The 20,118-nt window shown below is 43.1% G+C and overlaps 1 protein-coding gene across 5 annotated transcripts in view; it reads left to right on the top strand.

Moving 5' to 3' along the window:
- Positions 1 to 20,118, top strand: part of Jhy (junctional cadherin complex regulator) — a 71,416-nt gene that overhangs the window by 13,967 nt on the left and 37,331 nt on the right. For all 5 annotated transcript variants that reach the window (NM_001357359.1, NM_001081121.2, NM_001357360.1 and 2 more), the window contains exon 3: positions 7,440 to 7,959. In NM_001357359.1, coding sequence (NP_001344288.1) covers positions 7,440 to 7,959 — 520 coding nt within the window. The remainder of the gene's footprint in view (positions 1 to 7,439; positions 7,960 to 20,118) is intronic.

The raw sequence follows: 20,118 nt of genomic DNA, 5'->3' as shown, positions 1-20,118 counted from the left end.
CCTCTGCAACATACTTCCTCCAACAAGGCTACATACTTTTTTAAAAATAAAGATTTATTTATTTTATGTATATGAATCTACTGTAGCTGTCTTCAGAAGGCATCATATCCCATTACGGATAGTTGTGAGCCACCATGTGGTTGCTGGGAATTGAATTCAGGACCTCTGGAAGAGCAGCCGGTGCTCTTAACCACTGAGCCATCTCTCTAGCCTGACTACATACTTTTTAATCTTTCGCAAAACAGTTCCACCAACTAGAGAGCAAGCATCCAAACACACAAGCCTACAGTGGTCATGCTTATGCAAACTACCACACAAGGGTATAAGTCATATCTATTGTTTTTCCAATGATATCAAATATAAATTCTAGTACCATTAATCGTACATTTAAAATATAAAATGTACACTTGTAAAGGAGGAACGAGGAACAGAAAGTCTTAAAAGTTGAAGTCTTGGGCCAGGAATGTGGCTCAATAGGTAGAGAGCTTACCTAGCACAAAGCCCTGGGTTCAATCCCAGCGCTGCATAAACTGGGCATGGTGGTATATACTTGCAATCCCAACGTTAAGGAGTATGAGTAAGGCGCTTTCAAAGTTCATCCTTAGCTACATAAGAAATTCAAGGCTAGCGACCCCGTCTCAAAACAAAAACTCTCCACTCTTCGCCACTGTTGTGGTGAATGAAGAGAGCACCCGAAAACTTGCATAGAAAATTTCTGCAAGTCATGTCATCGACACTCACAGAGAGAGGAAAAACTTCGACTCCAAGTGCTGTGTCATAATTCCTGGAAATCTGGGAGAGCCCCATCTTACTAACCAATATGGAGAGAGGGCCTGGAGAGAGAGCACAGTGATTAAGCGCACTTGCTGCTGTCACAGAGGATCTGAGGTTTGGGTCACAGGGTGGACACAGTACCTGAGCCTCTGTAACTCCACTCCCAAGGGAACTGATGTCCTCTTCTGGCCTCCAAAGGCGCTGCGTGTGAGTTTTACATGTATATACATACAGGCAGAACACCCATACACATGAAATAAAAAATACATAAATAAAACTAATAAGAGAAAAAGATTGCACCCTTTTGAGTTAGACATAGAGGTTCAGGGAGCAGCTATAGGGCAAAAGGGAGGGAGGTTCAGAGAAAAAGGGGGAAGCACAAAGTGCCAGAGAAAAAGTATTTATCCTCTGGCCAACATGTGAAAAAAGAAACAAACAACAACAACAACAAACCCCCAAAAAACAGAAGGGTTAGGAATTACACCTTTCTGAGTCAGGGCTCAGAAATGCAGACAGACTTAGCAGAGCATCCTGGCAGACCTGTAGTTACTGTACTGACATGGAGATTTCCGGGAAGGAAAGGTACATTATCTCAATAAGGCAAGAGTCGTACTAAGGGAGTCCACCTCCCTGAGGGGTGGTGGTTCCTTAGCCAGATGACTGACTGACCTAATCGGATTGACTCTTGTGTTTTAAGTAGCTTGGAATGTTAGGTTCATACCCAGACCAGCGGTAGACTCCATTCCCTTAACCAGAAGGAGAAAGCCTTTCCTCAGTGGGGTTCAAGGCTGCTATAACAACACAGCAGTTCTTGTGAAGATGTAGCCTTTGTCCTGCATAACTGTCATCGCAATAGAAGTGAGAAGCTAGACTGTTACATTGTGGTCTCTAGTGTTAGCACTTTAGATAATTTACTTCCCTTTACTCCCAGATTATCCTGAATTGAAGTGGGGTCCGAACCACAACTTGGGACAAATACCTGCTTATAACCGTCACAAATGCGTTGTTGAAGTCCAGTGCACGCCTTTAATCCCAGCACCCAGGAGACAGAGGCAGGCAGATCTCTGTGAGTTCAAGGCCAGCTTGTTCTACAGAATGAATGCTAGGATGACAGTTAGGGCTACGTGGAGAATCCCTGTCTCAACAAAACAACAACAAAAAGCTGCAAATCTATTGCTGAAACAAAGAAAGGGATTTGAGTCAGAATTATCCAAATGATGTAATTGCTGTAAGCAAAGTTCACTGAATAACAATTCGCCCCCTTCATTTTAGTGTGTTTCTGTAGACAGGTTTTACCTTCAGTTCATTAAGCTATTGTTTTTCTATTAAAACCTTTAATTATTTAAGTAAAATAAATGCCTCCACTAAATGAAAATGTATGGGTTACCAGTAATCGCCACAAAGTGTGTCTATGGCAACATTTTATTTCATTCCTGCAAAAGTGAATTTCTGATCGTTTTTAGATTTGTTGCGTTTTGTTTCCGTAAAAGCCATTGATAAGAAGAGCAAAGATGCAATGGGACTTAGGACCCTCAGAAACAATTGTCAGTTTTGAGGCTCCTCTAAAGAGCATCACAAACTCTACACTTAAGCAGAAATTGAATTTGCTTCTCGTGTGCATAAAAGATTTAATGGCATATAAATTGGGAATAATTATTCTGTTTCAAAGGATTAAATGAAACCTAAATCAGTAATAATATGTGCAGTTTCAATCTAACTGGCTGCTTAACATAAAGAGGCAAATAAATAAGAGCTAACGGACGGGGGCTCTGCTTTTATTCCCCTCCTCAACAGGCAAAATGGCCAGTTATTGAATATTTTATTTGAGTGCAGAGGATGTTAATTGAACTAGAAACATGCTCTAATTTTAGTAATTTTTTGATTGAATACAAACTGAGTATGAGGCTCTTCATTAAATGGAGATTTGATTTTATTTTGTTTGAAGTTATCACAGCACGGACTCAAACACGGTCCATTAAAGGCAGCAAATACCCCACTGAACGCATGGGAGACGTGCTTCAACCCCTCCCCCCGCCCCCATCCCTGGCCCCACTTCCTCTCCTCTCCGCATCCATTTCTAACCCGGGGCTCTGAAGAGGAGCCCCGACATCTGTTGTCTGAAGGGTAACAAAGGAGTTGTGTTCTCATTGTCCGCGTGACCTTCCCAGCGGATGAGGAGGAGAAGAGGTGCGTGTTTTGTGTGCCGACGATTGCCTGTGAAAGAGCACTTCACACTCATTTTGTCCCCGTGTGTTGACCCAGACTGCAAAACACAATTGGGCTCCTTAGCACCCAAGCTCGGTACAATAGGGTGCTTTAGTATCATGTTCTGTTTCAACAACTCGATTTATTTCTGGGAAGCATTACAATTTTCCATGCACATGATTTTGAAAGGGGAAAAAAAAAGCCCCTCATTAGCTTCAACATGTCTTCCATTTGGAATTGGTGAAGGGGACGTTTGGAGGCAGCCATTGCCAGGGTAGGTGGTCTCGGTTTCACTTCCAGATAATACACCTGCCTTAGTGTTTCCCTCTGACGGCCGTCTCAGAAACGTCTCTTCTCGTTTGTTCCCAGCCCCTTTCCTTTTGGTCTAGTTTCTGCTTAGAACAAGATGGCCTTTCAAGCAGCCATTTCTTAAAGAAAGGAAATCCACTAGGGCCTTGACTTTATGGGTTTTCTGGAAGGCACAACATAATTTTTAAATTCTCTTACTTGTATCTCCCTTATCTCGGTTTAGTGGTGATTAAAATATTTTATGTAGATTAACTGATATTTCTTAATTCCACTCCCTAAATTGTGACTGAAAAACTGGATTTTTTTTTAATGGTGTTATATCTTTCAGGCCACTAGGGTACCACTTAGAACCTGATGCTCTTGAAATATCTTAAGGCCTGCAGGGAGAAGAATCCCTTGAGCTTCATCAGCAGGAAGCGTAGAACATAACAACCATGTTGTATCCTAGATACTGAGTGCGGTAGGCAGTGAGCAAAACCGGGCTATAAGGCTCACTGACGTGTTCGCCCAGAGCTAGTGCTTACACCAGTCTTTCTCTGTGCCAGGCACAGACGTTAAATAATCTGCCCATTATTCACCAACTACTCTGTGGCACCAGAAATTATGTGGAGAAACAACGCATAGTGAATGTATAGATGGCTGCCGGCCGTCACTGGTTGAGGCTAATTAAGAGCAGTGACCGGAAGCATGCTCCAGTTTTTCTAATGTTATCTCAAGGATAAGAATACATGCATACACTTTCAAATATCAGAGGTCTCTGTGTTATCTTTCCATGACTGTGAAAGGAACAACAATCTCTCGGGGGCTCACACTTCCATGAGCACTTGACCCTGTTTCTCTAGGCCTGTGGCAATATGAAGACAAGAGCATCTCTGAGAGGAGGCCTGTTCCCTCATGGAGGCCAAGAAACACACAGAGAGCAAAGCTCTGCTGGCCCAAAGGGCATGGTTTGGAAGGAAATTAGCTTCCTTCCATAAGGTCCCATGTTCTAAAGATTCCACCACCTCTCAGTACTGTCACAAGCTGGAGACCAAACCTTCAATACATGGGTCTCTTATATATATATATATATATCTTTCTGATGTTACTTAGTTATACCAGGAACTGAGTTATCTTAGGCTAACAGGATGACGGGGTTGGGGGGGTGGATGGGTTTTGAGATATTATGGAACAATTAAACATGGATCCCCTGGAACTGGAGTTTCAGGTGGCTATGAGAAACCATGTAGGTCCTGGAAACCCAACTCCAGGTCCTCTGTAAGAGCAGCAAGTACCCCTCACCAATGAGTCATCCCTCCAGCCCAGTGACGACCAGCTCAGTAACTGAGAAGACTCTTCTAAGTGTCTTCAAAAGAATGTGTGTGTGAGGCCATCCTGCAGCTCATCCCTTTGGCTATTCTTCATTGGTGGCCAGTCTTCTCTCTGAAATTAAGTACTCGTATAATGTAGCTAAGCTCAAACTCTTCTAGAGTTGACTGAGGTCCTTGCCTATCTGAACTCTGGTTAGTCTTGAGCTGTGAGCCTCAGCTCTCCTCTTCCCAGGCTCCACCATCTGCAGAGCATTTGCTCTTGGGAAGGGAAGCTGCTCTGTCCCTTTAACTCCTCTTTCCTGCTGTCCTCTCAGCCTGGGACATGTTTTCTCAGGCTTAGGCCATGGCCATGACTTCCTGTGGAAAGCTCTCCGCAACCTCCTGAGACACACTCGAGGTCCCCTGGGGTCCCCATCAGCACAGGCATCACTCCACAGTGTTAATTGTGGGGACACCAGTTTGTGAAGACAGCACTGTGCTCTTAGCACACTGCGACTCCCCAGCTTAGTTAGTGCTCAGCAAACACGTGTTAAAACAACTGTGAACTACTGAAGAACTACTGAGTAAACTTAAACTCAGTTTTTCCTTCCAGTAAACTATGGGTGTGGGAATACAGCCTGTGTTTGTTTGTTTTTGTTCTTAAAGAGTCATGTTTGCTTAAAGATAATAACTGAGCTTTCTTCTCCATGTAAACAGCTGCAGTTAAACCTTAGGCCACTTAATATAATAAAATAAACCCTAAAATCAACCACTAATTTATCCCAGTGCAAGAAGCAGCTTCATGTTAAGATTATAATTATGTAGCTACTTTTTAAAAGAAATATCAACTGCTGTATTTACTTTGGAGTATTTATGGAGATCCAGTTATTTATTCTAGAAGCATTTAACTTGTCTGCCCATAGAGCACCGCAGTGTACTAAGGTAGAAATTACGGAAGGAGGGCATACTGCAGCCTCTGCTGTTCGTGACTTAGTTAAGTGACAACGCAATCCCAGTATAAAGCTAATGAACACATGTGCAGAGCACTGTAAGATACGTGTCTTCTCGCCAATCTTTAGTCAGCCAGGAGAAATGGGTCAAATACAAAATCCCCATTTGAGACAAACTGCCTCAGCGACGAAAGGTGAAAGGTCCATTGTCCAAATACTGAAGTTTGTAAGGCAGATAACCCACAGGAGGTGCCTGCCCATTGTGGCCCTGAAGACAGGACAGCTGTGGTATCTGTGTGGGGGACACAGAGATGTCCCATTTCCCAACAGTTTTGCTGGGGAAATCCCATCCGGGAAAAGGAAGAGCCCCCCTCCATTGGAAAGTTCCCCACCCTCTTCAGAGAGCTGGAAAACTCACAGTGACAACTTAGACTAGCATATGAGATTTTTTGCTTTACACTGAATCAAAGAAATCCAGGTCCACATTAAGAAGGGTAAATTGGCATCATAGGGACCATTAGTTTGTTTACCCAGATAAAATTATGTCCTCTGTAAACGGGAATATCAAATAGCATAAAAAGCTAGGTGATTTACATTTTCTTTTTGATTAGAGGATTTCGTCCACTGTCCTCAACAAGGAAAAATCTCTCCCATTTAGCTTTTGAAGATCAAAGAGGCCATTAAGTATGCCATATCCCCCCCCCCCAGTTAAGACTACGGGCCACTTTACGAATTGAGACTGTCATGGCAGACGGGAGGACTTTATTTGGGGTCTAGTTTACTTCCTTAGATAGGACAACGTGCTTAAACGTAATTCAGAGAGACTGTCCTAAAACTTGAGGCCCAGAATGGATGACCTGTCTACTGAGCCTCGTATGCATGGCTCTGACAACCCTCCAAACCACGGGCTGACTCTAAGCTTTGTGCACCTCCCTGTAGCATGTTTGATAAACATCTATAGAGAAAAGGACTGAAACCCAAAATTCCTGAAAAGCAAGAAGAGCCTATGTATGTAGGTATTCAATTGGGATAAAAAACCTTAACCACCTCTCAAGAGGAGTACTTCCCTTCCTAGAAATAAACAAATATTCAAATATACATAGAACCAGCTAAGGGAACCAGCCAAGGCATAAATTGTTGTACCTTATAACAACATTATACCTTATAAGGTGAAACTGTCCTTCCCTCCTTCTCCTTCCCCTAGTGCTTCTTTCCCTCTTTTTTGAGACAGGGTTTCCTGTAGTCCATGCTGACTGTCAATGCATCTTGTAGTGAAGGATAACCTTGAATTTCCGATTCACCTGCCCCCCTCCACCTCCCGGGTGCTGGGACCACAAGAGTGCACCACAGGTGGACTAATGCTGGTGATAAAATACAACGCCTCATGCACGCCAGGCAAGCCACTCTCTCCACTGAACTCCAAGCCCAGCGGTTCAGTGTGAATCCTACAGATCAAGTCCCAGATCGCCGTTGGTACTGGGAAACAATAGGAATCTTGGGACCGTATAGACACACTGCTTGAACATCGAAGACATTTCATCTTTGTTTTCTTGCTTTTAGAATTTAGTTGGCAAACATTTTGACTACGGATTTCAGTGAACTCAGCTAATTAGATCTTTTCTGTGGTTCTAATTTGAGACTTAGATGCACCCTCACCAGCTAGATAGTGAAAGGAAATTAGAGGAAGGGCTCTGAGATTGAATTTAAATGAAACGGTGAAGTGAATCGAATGAGTGAGTTTATTTTTATTTCGTGTGTGTGTGTGTGTGTGTGTGTGTGTGTGTGTGTGTGTGTGTGTATGTGATCTTTTTATTGGGTCTGTTACAGGTGGGGGCTGTCATTTGAAGGTGCTCCTCTCCCTCTGGGAATCTACTTTAATTAAGGACTTCTCTTTCTTTTTTGCTTCGGACAGCCAACATCAGGTAGAAGACAAATACTCAGACCTCCGATATGATCCCAACTGGAAGAACAAAAGAGAGGAGGGGCAGCCATTGGCTGGAGAAGCATTACCAGGGTCTGCAGATAGCTCTTCAGAAAACCTGCCTTTGGCTCCGCTCTACCCTTCCAGAGAGCCATCCATGGGACTCTCCGCTGGGAAAGGCAAAGAAAAGAAGAGTCCTCAGAGCGAAGCCTCCTTACTTGGAAGCGAATTTCTGAGCCCAAAGTATGAACGTAGCACCCGTCAAAATGGGTTCTTCTCAGAACTAAGCGACAGTGACCAGGAGGAGAAATCCAGCGGCCTGTCTCAGTACCTAAAGAGCTCAAGCTCACACAACGACGTTTTCCTGCCGGGGTCACGTGGCCCGCGCAGAAGGAAGTCCAAACAATATTTTGTGGAAAAAAACAAGCTGACTTTGGGGTTACCTATGCCTAAAACAGACTCTTACCTTCAACTTCACAATAAGAAGAGAGGAGAGACCCGCCTCGAACAGGTGCGTAGTCGCTGCTTAAACATCTCTTCTGAAGCTGCCCTGGGATTCCCGTGTGTTTGAATGGCCGGGTGTCTTTTCCTTCTGGGCAATGAGGCCATTGTTACCACTTGTCCCGGTAGAGCTAATGCTTCCGTAGTGTTACAGGCTGTCCTCCCAGCTGCTGTGACTTCCTCTGCCACCTCCTGCTCTTGCCTCCTGCTCTTCCTTCCCCCTGTTCTTCCTCTTCCTCTTCCTTTCATCTTATTTAGTCTGTGGCGGTGGGGTGGGGGCGTGCGTATGTTTATGTGTGGTTGTGTATGTGGTAAACTTGAAGGAGTCAATTCTTCTATCTTATGGATCCTAAGGATCCACCTTGGGTCACCAGGCTTGGTGGTGCCTGTAGCTGCTGCATCATCTTGCAAGCCCAGGTGCTTCTTGTAGAATGAAGGTTATAACGCCATACGTTCTTAAGCTCAAAATAAAGCTCACCTGGTTCACGGTGCAGTAACTGCTACAATTCAATCACTATATCTAAAATGTCTTCATTCAAAGACCCATAGAATTTTTAAAATATTTACTTTGTGTGCATGAGTGTTTTTTCCTGCATGGATGTCTGTATACCAAGTGTGGACCCTGGAATTTATGTTGTGTGTTCCAGTAGATGAAACACAGGGCCGAGCATTTAACCCCTGTGATGATTCTTTGTGCTCACCTTACCATTGGCTGCAATCTTTCTAAGCACCTCAGTACATTGGAGTAGCGTGCCTGACGCATTTATCTGACGCATTCACCCCAAGAACCAAGCTTGCATAGGAAGTGGTTCTACATCCAGATTCTCTGTAGGAGCTGGGTCCTGGGTGCTGAGCTGGGGGTGGCATGGGGTAGTATTATGAAGCAGAACCCAGCATGGAAGATTTTTTTTTTTTTAGTTCTTCAAATGACTCTTATCTTACCAATTCCCATTGCTAATCATTGCACTGTCCCTCATTGTCCTGCACGAGCAATATGAAATGATTACAGCGTAGACACTCCATTATGTAAAATCAGAAAACTAATAAATGCCCTCTTTTCCTCATCTGATCATTCTGAGAATAAGTTATTACCCAAATGATGGGCATGTTGGACACCGGGCACAGTGGTGCTCACTTGTAGTCTCTTCACTTGAGGAGTTGAGACTGGAGGATGGCAAATATGACACTAACCTGAACAGTGTAGCAAGACCTTGTCGGAAACAGGAACACACAAACACATTCACACACCACACACACACATACACATTCACACACACATAAACATACACATTCACACACCACACACACATACACATTCACACACCACACACACATACACATTCACACACCACACACACATACACATTCACACACCACACACACATACACATTCACACACCACACACAAATACACATTCACACACCACACACACATACACATTCACACACCACACACACAAACACATTCACACACAACACACACAAACACATACACATTCACACACACATACACATTCACACACACACACACACAAACACATTCACAGCACACACACACACACAAACACATTCACAGCACACACACACATACACATTCACACACCACACACATACACATTCACACACCACACACACAAACACATTCACACACCACACACACATACACATTCACACACCACACACACAAACACATTCACACACACAAACACATTCACACACATACACACAATTCACACACACATACACACAATTTATACATACATATACACAATTCACACACAATTTACACACATATACACACAAATCATACACACAAACACATTCATACCATACACACATTCACACACACAAATATAGTCACATCACACACACATTCACACACACTTACACACAATTCACACACACATACACATTCACACACACAAATACATTCACACCACACACACAATCACATACACAAACACATTCACACCACACATACACATACACACACATACAAATACACAAAATTCACACATCTGCATACACACATTTACATACACAATAACAACAAGAAAACGTGCTATTCCAACAAGTAAATATAGCTTTATTTCATGGACACAAATAAAGATGACCCTATCAGCTTGCCTCCTAGTGAATATGCCATATGAACTATGGGCTCACCCGAACCAGCAATTCCACATCCCTGCTGGAGAACACCTAAGAGGGTGGAGTCCCTTTCAAGGATTAGCAATATGTGACATCATTGCCTTTGTAACTACCAGTAAAACACAGGAATGTGTAGAGAATGCTTAACTGAACTCTCAAGACAGCTAAACATCATTAGTTCTCAACATTTTCTTACTGTTTTAAATGTAAACATATTTTATTGTTTTTTCATAAAACTTTTGTGAAATGTCAGCCAGACAATGGTAGCATGTGCCTTTAATGCCAGCACTTGGGTGGCAGAGGGAGGTAAATCTCTGAGTTTGAGGCCAGCCTGGTCTACTGAGTGAGTTCCAGGACAGCCAGGGCTACACAGAGAAACTCTGTCTCAAAAAACAATCAAACAAACAACGAAGCTAACAAGCAAAACTGTGAAATTTGAAATTTCACTTGATTGCTTACTTAAAATATAAATGAATTCAAGAGTGACAATATCTATCGCTGGTCATCTCTCCAAGCCTAGGATAACACTTTTCATTGCTAGCTTGTTTCCTGTTTTGAATCAATTTCTTGCTTGGTAGCTCAGGCTGCCCCAGGCTACCCTCACATTTGCAGCAATCATCCTGCTTCAACCTCTTGGGTGCTAAGATGACATTCAAAAGTGTTCCTAGACTCTCCGCTCATGAAGGAGAGGCCATTGTGAGGCAGAGATAGGAATTATCTTTTCAGTATACAAAGAGAAAATTTTCACCATCGATTCTGTGGCTAACCCATGAATTGCTCATTTTTGTAGGAGTTACCTGGTGTGCTTCGGTTGTCAGTGTTATCATAGACTGGTTTTTCTTGTGTTTTCTCACAGAGGAAACTTTAAATCTACATTAGATTTTCTGACTTTGAGCTCTTGACTTGCTGTTTGAAGGAGATACTGACTTTGCCCATCCATGCTCTGGGTTCAAATGTCTTAATTCTCACTGCTTATACCATTTGAAACCATTTCTTAACCATTTCTCTAAGATGGACATTTTTTTTTCTTACTCTTCTTACTCTTTTTTAAAGCATAGAAATATGTTTGACCTAACAAAGCCATAATGATATGTATCGTTTGTTTTAATGAATACAGTCAGTAATACTGTATGTTCTTTTTGAATTGTTATATATAAACATGTGACAGCTTCCCCCATTGATGTCTTGTTGGGTTTTTGTTTGCTTGCTAGTTTATCTTGTTTTGGATTTTGAGACACAAGTTTCGTGCCCTGAACTCTCGTTGTAACTGAAGATGGCCTTGAATTTTTGATCTTGGTTGGTTGGCTGTATTTTTAATTAAAGCTAAAAGGTTGATTATTAAGTTCATAATAAAGCAAGCTATGGAAATTAAGAGTTCTACTGAGCCTGGGAAGAGGCCAATGGCTCAGTGGGTAAGAACACTTGCTTTGTAAGCTGGAGGACCTGAGTTCAAATCCCTAGGGCCTACATAAAAAGTCCAGCAAGGCTATGTGTTCCTATGACCCAGCATGTGAGCCACTAAGAACAGACAGATCCCAGGAGTTCACTGTAGGCCAACCAGCCTAGACAAGACAGCAAGCTCTAAATTCAACGAGAGACCCTGCCTCAAGGCAATAAGGATGGGAATAACATAGAAAAACACTCTAAGCCTTGTTCTGACAACTGCATGTGCACACACTGGTACACATACACACACACAGCCACACATGACACAACACACAAGTGAGCAATGAATGAATGATGGAGTTCTACTGGGTGATATATTACAGGGCTTCAACTCATAGGGTAATATTTAATACATATATAGACAGAAAATTGGACCACAATAGAGTGGGAAGTCTATAAAGAGAACCTAATTATACATGCAGCGCAATAAGAAATGCTGCCCTTATCAATACAACAGCCTGGGTAACCCCAAGGAAGGCAGCAAACTGAATTCATATGCTCATCATATAAAATAAATTCCAAATGGGTCTGATGTTTAATTATTAAACTTCAACCATCAGAACACTAGGAAAAAAACATAGGAAGGTTTTCTTCAGAGCCTGAATTATTTAAAAAGCCAAGAATGCCTATGAGATTAATAATTTGGATTTGAATGTGTCAAAAAAAACATTTACCAGAGAAAAGTATAGACAATATAAAATATGAGAAACAAACTAGGAAGAATTTTTTTCTAATTTATACCACAAATAAAACTCTATCTCTAATACATAAAGATATCCTTCTCCAGGTCAGTAAGAGGGAGACTGAAGTCACCATAGAAACATACATAAAAGCTCAGATGGAGAGTCACACAGAAGCTAAAACGTGGCTACTGAGTGCTTGTGAACATATTCAGCATCTGTCACTATAAGAGAGCAAGTTAACATTACATCGAGATTCATTTCCACCTACAATTAATAAGCAGAGGATCTGTTGATAAAATTGCACAGTAACGCCAGGAAGAGAAGAGAAATCATCAAAACCAAAATAAAGGACTACGTAAAATATAATTACATTCCCAGGGAAACTAGAACATGATGTCTAAAAACAGCCACACTGCTTGCCTCTGCCCTGTGCTAGCTCTGTGACCTTGTGCAGGCTATTAAACCTCTTTGTGCCACAGCGTTCTCATCTATAAAGGAGATAATAACAGTCTTTTCCTCATAGGGTGGTTAAGAATATGAAATGAGTAGGCTGGTATACAGAGGGGGCTTACCTTAGTGCCTGACTCACAGTAAGGGCTGCATATGATTCTGTAATTAGTATTGTTATTTGACGCAACCTACTCCAATCCTAGGTATTTATCTTAGATAGATATGTGCAGTCTTGGAAAAAAAACACCTATACAAGATGATTCATTTCAGCTTTGTGACATAAAAAGATCAGAAGCCACCCAAATAGCCATCCTCTTGGAGGGAGTAGTTACGGAAGTTATGATAGATCTTCACAAAAGAGCAAGTAGTGACTGTTTAAAAAATGAAGACTCACTCTGAAATGCTTTGGTCAATTTAACAGGATTTATCAGTAGGAGAAATTCAACGGGCAAAACAGGAAGATATAAAAAAACAAAACAAAACAAAACAGAAGGAATAAAAATGCTTGTCAAGTTGATGTCTCTCTCTCTCTCTCTCTCTCTCTCTCTCTCTCTCTCTCACACACACACACACACACACACACACACACACACACACACACACACACACACACACACACCTGTAACCTCTGCACATGGGGAAGCTGATGCGGGAAGATTATAAGTTTTAGGTCTAGACGATAAGGTGACACTGTGGACCGCTGAATAGGTGATAAATAGGAAGGAGTGAGGGGGGCTGGCAGAGCTTCCTGCTGTCTGCCTTTTTATGCCCATGGGCTTTTCTTATTCCTTCTCTTGCTGTTCCTTTGTTTTGAGGTAGGGTCTCACAACATAGCCCTAGCTGTCCTGGAACTCGCAGAGATCTGCTTGCCTCTGCCTCTGGAGTGCTGGCATTAAGCTCATGCGCCACCACACCTGGCTGTGTCTTTGGTTTTGAACCCTACCTATATACTATAATCATAATTTTTAAAAAAACTGAATAGAAAAATAGCAACAAATGAGGGCCAGGGGAGGCTGAGGGCTGCGAATCAGCTGGTCAAGTGCTGGCCTGACATGCACAAAGCCCTGGGTTTCATCCCTGGTACCATATTAACCAGGCATGGTAGCACATGGACAGTGGAGACTGGAGTACCAGAAGTTTAAGGTCTTTGTTAGTTACATAGCAACTGGAGGCCAACATAGGATACATGTGATCTTGTTCTCAAAAAAAAAAAAAAAAGAGGGGGGGGAAGGGATGTAAGGTAAGGGTCAATTACAATATCAACTTTGAAATAGCCCTGATTAAGTTCTCACCCTGTAGCTGCATACAGTCACCACAGGTGCTCTTTTTGTTCTGCCTACACATGATTAGAACAGAACCACAAGCCCTAACTTCAGTTTTCTCATGGTCTTTCTCACTGTTCTTTTTATAGAACTGTTGGTACACATTCCCACTGTCTTAGTTAGGGTCTTACTGCTATAAAGAGACACCATGACCAAGGCAACTCTTATAAGGACAACATTTAATTGGGACTGGCTTACAGGTTCAGAGGTTCAGTCCGTTATCAAGGCAGGAACATGGCAGCATCTAGGCACGCATGGTGCAGGAGGAGCTAAGAGTTCTACATCTTTGTCTGAAGGCTGCTAGCAGCATACTAACTTCTAGGCAGCTAAGATGAGGGTCTTAAAGCCACACCCACAGTGACACACCTACTCCAACAAGGCCACACCTCCAAATAGTGTTACTCCCTGGACCAGGCATATTCAAGCCATCACACCCACATACTTTCTTCCGCCCTTCTTTATTTATATATATTTTTTGAGACAGGGTTTTTCTATAATTATGCACCCTTGGCTGTCCCGGAACTTGATCTAGAGCAGGCTGGCCTTGAACTCTGAGATCTACCTGCCTCTGCCTCCCGAGTGCTTGGATTAAAGGCATGCACACACTTTTCAATATGGGTTTAGGCATGTGGTGTGTGATGCTAGGAGCTGATGTGAGAGGCGGCACACACTAGAGGGCACCTGAGCATCACCATCCGGCCTAGGCTCTGTCTGCACCTATTGAGCATTTGAAACTCATTAGCATCTGAGTCGAGAATTTATGACCTACCATTAACGGAAATTGTGTTCAGAAACTGTCCTTCTATATTGATTTCGATAGACTTTGAAGATGAAGGTGAGGTTTCAACTGAGTTCAGAAGAGCTCTAAGTGCCTTATCCATGTGTCTCCTACTAACATCATGAAAAGAAATTATAGGTAATTTACAATTGTAAATACAGAAGGGTTATCAATTGTCTGTAGTCCTCAGGACCATGTAAAACCATAAACTGAGGCCACTGTCCAGATCTGTGAACCAACAGCAGGCCAATCAATCTGAGTATTTACTGAGCACCAACTATGCCCTAGGTTCTCTTTTCTTTACTAAGAATGCAGCAGAAAATAAGGCACATAGAGCCTCTCTCTCCAGGAGCCTGATTTCCGTCCATGTGACCCAGACCAGAAACAAGTAGCATCTCATCGAAAACCAAACAAGCTGTATGTGCCAAAGTAGTCTCATGTAGAGGCATCACTTGAGCTGAGCCCCAAAGGGATGAATCCAGAAGACAGACACATCAGAGATCTTCCAAGATGTTGACTTGCCCCACCTTGTAGCAGCACCCTTGCATGAGGAACAAATCAATTTGGAGTGGGGGTGGGGTTGTCAAATAAAACCATAAAACTGAAGTAAAACACTATAGGGGAAGTCAGAGAATCGTGGGCTGGATCTCAGCATAAATCCTTGCCAGGTGTTTGAGCAAGGGACTCTTTGAAACCTTATCTTGCTTATAGGGTCAACAACTTCTAGATTGGAAGACTATTTGAACACTTTATACAAAGCTCCTGACATATTTTGGACCAGCAGTAAAGGGAAGATATTAGGGCACGGGGCGGGGGGATGGCTCAACCAGCAAGTACAAGGACCTAAGTTTGATCCCCAGAACTCCTGTTGGGGGTGGGGAGGACTGGTGATGGTAGTGTGTGCTGAGAAGGAGAAGATAGGGGGTCCCTGAAGCTCATTGGCCAGCCAGCTTAGCCTAATTGGTGACCTTCCAGGCCAGTGAAAGACCCTATGTAAAGAAAAGAAAGGGAGGGAGGGAGGGAGGAAGGAAAGAAGGAAGGAAGGAAGGAAGGAAGGAAGGAAGGAAGGAAGGAAGGAAGGAGGGAGGGAGGGAGGGAGGGAGGGAGGGAGGGAGGGAGGGAGGGAGGGAGGGAGGGAGGGGAGGGAGGGAGGGAGGGGAGGGAGGGAGGGAGGGAGGGAGGGAGAGAGAGAGAAAGAAAGAGAGAGAGAAAGAGAAAGAAAGAGAGAAAGAAAGAAGGAAAGAGAGAGAGAAGGAAGGAAGGAAAGAAAGAGAAGGAAAGAAGGAAGGAAGGAAGGAAGGAAGGAAGGAAGGAAGGAAGGAAGGAAGGAAGGAAGGAAGGAAGGAAGGAAGGAACCAGGCCATGGTGGCACACGCCTTTAATCCCAGCAGATGGAAGGGAGAGGCAGGAAGATCTCCAAGTTCAGGACCAGCTAGAGCTACACAGGGAAACCCTGTCTCAAAATAAAAACAAACAAAGGAGGGAGCTGAGAAAGGACACATCCAAGGCTCTTCTCTGGCCTCCACATTCACACCTGCGTGTGCACGTGCACAAATGTCTATGCATGTGTGTACATGTGTGTACACGTACTCACAGTCCTTTTGCTATAGGAAAGGAAACTACTTAAGGCACAGGCTCTCCTAAAGGATCTTTTCTTATCTTAAGCAACAATGCCCAGAAATAAAGATAGGATCTCAGGTGACAGAAGGACACAATAGGACAGACCTGGTGTGGTTGAATATGAGATGATATCTGTTGTGTATAATGTGACATCTCTGGTATTGCTACTTAAAGATCATCTATAAAGGGGATCCATTTTAGACAGCATTTTTGCTGTTGATGGTGGTATGTCAAAATATCCAGGAGAAAAGCGGCTTGAAGGAAGAGAGGTTTCTATGAAACCAGTTTCTGTCTTGTCATGTAGGAGAGGGTGTGGCAGAACAGAGAAGCTCATTTTACGCTGGCCAGGAAAGGGGGGGCTCGGGGATATGTCCCTTCCCCCATTTTATTTCACCCAGACAACCAGCCTATGGGATCAAGACATTCATACTCCAGGCGAGTGTCTGTCACTCTTAGTTGAGTCTCTTGGAAAATGCTGTCTCATAATTATCCTCAATCAAACTCTGCCCATGCGTTATGGAATGCCTATCATTTTTTATTGTGGTTATCACTTATTGACTGATTGATTTGGCACGTGTTTTGCCACTGTATCGTGTGAAGGTCAGAGGACAACTCGTAGAGCTTGAGTCCCTCCTTCTACCATGTGGGTCCCAGGAATCAAACTCAGGTTGTCAGGCTTGGCCACAAGCACCTGTACCACCAAGCGTCTCACTGGCCTTCAAACTTTGCAATCTTATATCCACCTAGTTGGAACATCTCTTTAATAGTTGAGCTTTGATTTAAGAGAAGGAACTTATACATAACTTTTGGTCATATACACAGTATTTAATACTTTGGTTTTAAATTATAATTTTGCATCATAATCCTTTCAACATTTCCCCTCCTCAAATCTGACCTCTCTAGAGGTCTGCTTGGCTACAATTCTGATTATGTCTTTATTATCTTTTTGTTTATTTGAAGTCTCACAGTATTATCCTGACTGGCCTTGAATTTACAGAGATCCACCTGCTTCTGCATAAACCCAGCATGGTGGTACACACTTGTTACCCCAGCACTTGGGAGGCATAAGCAGTCAAGAGTTCAAAGCCATCCTCAGATACCCTGAGCTATCATGTCCAACTGGACTACAGGAGATGATGTCTCCCCCCCCCCCGCAACCCCCCCAAAAAAAAAAAATTAACAAACAAAAAAACAAAAACAAGACCCCACAAATATTGACTTTCTACAGCAGATTCAGGATTATTGGGATGCCCAAATGACATTCCATATGTGGACGCTTTTAATGTCACATGGTCCCTATATGATGTATTTGTTATTGAATGCTAAGATGAACTTACAGTTTCCTATTGAGAAGACTAGCATCCAAGGACTAAATTACTCTTCTTTCCATGGGTGCTAATTAAGGGAAGCTTTGAGTTCTCTGTAAGATCTAGCTTTCTCTTATTTAAGTTGTGATCACCTTTTTATAACTGTACTTGGAAGCATGGACTCCACTCATAGAATGGTTCCATTTAGCGCTGCTTTTGAGATCTGGCTCTACAGCGCTTCCAGAAGCTATTCTTCCGCCCAGCAGGGACTCCAGGGCTGTTCATTGATTGATAGATTTTCTTATTTTGTCCTATACCAACACAAGAGCACTTACTTATGACTGTGTAATTCCAATTGAACTTTATAGTTTTTTCAATATGAGACATTTCCGAGGCATCCTTCTGGTGGGCCCTGCTCAGCACTCTAGAGCGACACTTCATTAAATCCACGGGGCTGAAGATGGATCCCTGCAGAAGGAAACTTCCCATGTAGCTTAGGCATGCCCATTTGCAAACTGGAAATCGCACACAATTAATCATTCTTAAGGATTAGTCACTTCTAAGTTTTCAAAAATGTCCCCATCACTTTGGCTAATTCTGTGATGTCTTACATCACAGGGCACACTGCATGAGTTGAATCAAAGTCAGAAGCAGTGCACATGATATTTTTGTCATTTGTATTAAATGACCCAGGCTGCCGTGACTCTGTGGACATGTCATGGTACTGTGTGCACGTCTCCTCCTGAGATCCTATGGAAGAGAGGGAAACAGACATGTAATCAACCCGAACTCTCTAGAAACTGGGCTACAGACTGGGAATCACTAATCCCAGACACCAATTCTGAAACATTCCCAAATCCAAAACGTTTGAGCCACCAGAAAAGTCTATACCTAATTTCTAATGGTGAAAGGAAGAGAAAAGAGAAAAGAAGGGATGGGAGTGGGGGGGGGGGAGAAGACAGAGACCGACTATGTATGTAGAAGGGGTGGACAATAGACACAATACATTTGCCTTAAGGGAGAAATGACTCAGAGAAGATATCAAAAGCTTTGCCAAGGCGGGGGAAATCCCAATTTAAACTAGGTCACGTGGCAGTCTCTCTCTCTCTGAGGATATGGAGGCCATGAGAAAACATGCCACACATATTTGGGGACAATGATACATGGGGAAGGGATAACCATGAGAGGTTGAGGGGCTGAAGGACCAGTGGACCCAGGGCACAGTGAGCAAGAATGGGAGACAAGACAGAGCCCTACTCTTCACCCCCATTTTATTGGCAGTTCACTGCCTGGGTTTGATATAAACCCCAAACCTGCCTGAGTAATTAAATAATTTTAACTGTCCCTCGATATCCATAGGGGGACCTTTGTCAGACACTAAAATCTTCCAGTCCCTCTATTACACGGTGAGGTATTTGTTTGAACACTGTGTGAGTCCTCATGTGAACTGTCAGACAGCTCTTGTTTACACTACTCACCTCACAATTGCTATTATGCTGTATTATTCTGGGGGTAATAGGGTTGGGGCTTGAGTCTGGACATACTCAGTGTTGGTGTATTGTGTGTGTTTGTGTGTGTGTGTGTGTGTGTGTGTGTGTGTGTGTGTGTGTGTGTGTGTGTGTGTGTGTGTGTGGTGTGTGTTTTAAACAGAACAAACACAAAACATGGTCAGCTGGATATTTGCTTGGTCGTGTTTGTTGTTTTGCGTTTCTTTCTTTGAGGTATTAGGTATTAAACTCATGCTAAGGAAGGGCTAAACCAAGCCCGACCCTGATTTAACCCATGGATATGGAATCTGTGTAAACAGCTGACTGTATCTATTCTAGTGAAGCTGGGATAGCTCAGGGAGCATCATGGGTCAAATTTGTCATCTAGTTCTATTTGGTGGCCATCTCTATGCCAGGCACACTCAGAGCCACTAGGAAGTACAAATGCACAATGCCCTGATCTTTACAAGAGGGCAGCCCTGCCATAGACCCTCTGTTCTGCCCTCACGGAACTGCAGTAAAGAAGGGTGTTTATTGATTGTAAATGATTAGTTCTTCATCAACTTGACACAAGCTAGAGTCATTTGAAAGGAGGGAACCTCAATTGAAAAAATGCCTCCATAAGATCCAGCTGTAGGGCATTTTCTCAATTAGTGATTGATTGAGGAGGGCCCAACCCATAGTGGGTGGTGCCATCCCCTAGGCTTGTGGTTGGATTCTATAAGAAAGCAAGCTGAGCAAGCCAAGGGAAGCAAGCCAGTAAACAACACCTTTCCATGGCCTCTGCATTATCTCCTGCCACCAGGTTTGTGCCCTGTTTGAATCTCTGTCCTAACTTCCTTCAGTGATGAGCAGCTGTGAAACTGTAATCAGAATAAACCCTTTCGTCCCTAAGTTGCTTTTGGTCACAGTGTTTCCTTGCAGCAAT

Source organism: Mus musculus, chromosome 9 (assembly GCF_000001635.26).
Source record: "Mus musculus strain C57BL/6J chromosome 9, GRCm38.p6 C57BL/6J".
Classification (NCBI taxonomy): Eukaryota; Metazoa; Chordata; class Mammalia; order Rodentia; family Muridae; genus Mus; species Mus musculus.
The sequence above is the reverse complement of the archived record's forward strand: the minus strand, read 5'-3'. Positions and strand labels throughout refer to the sequence as shown.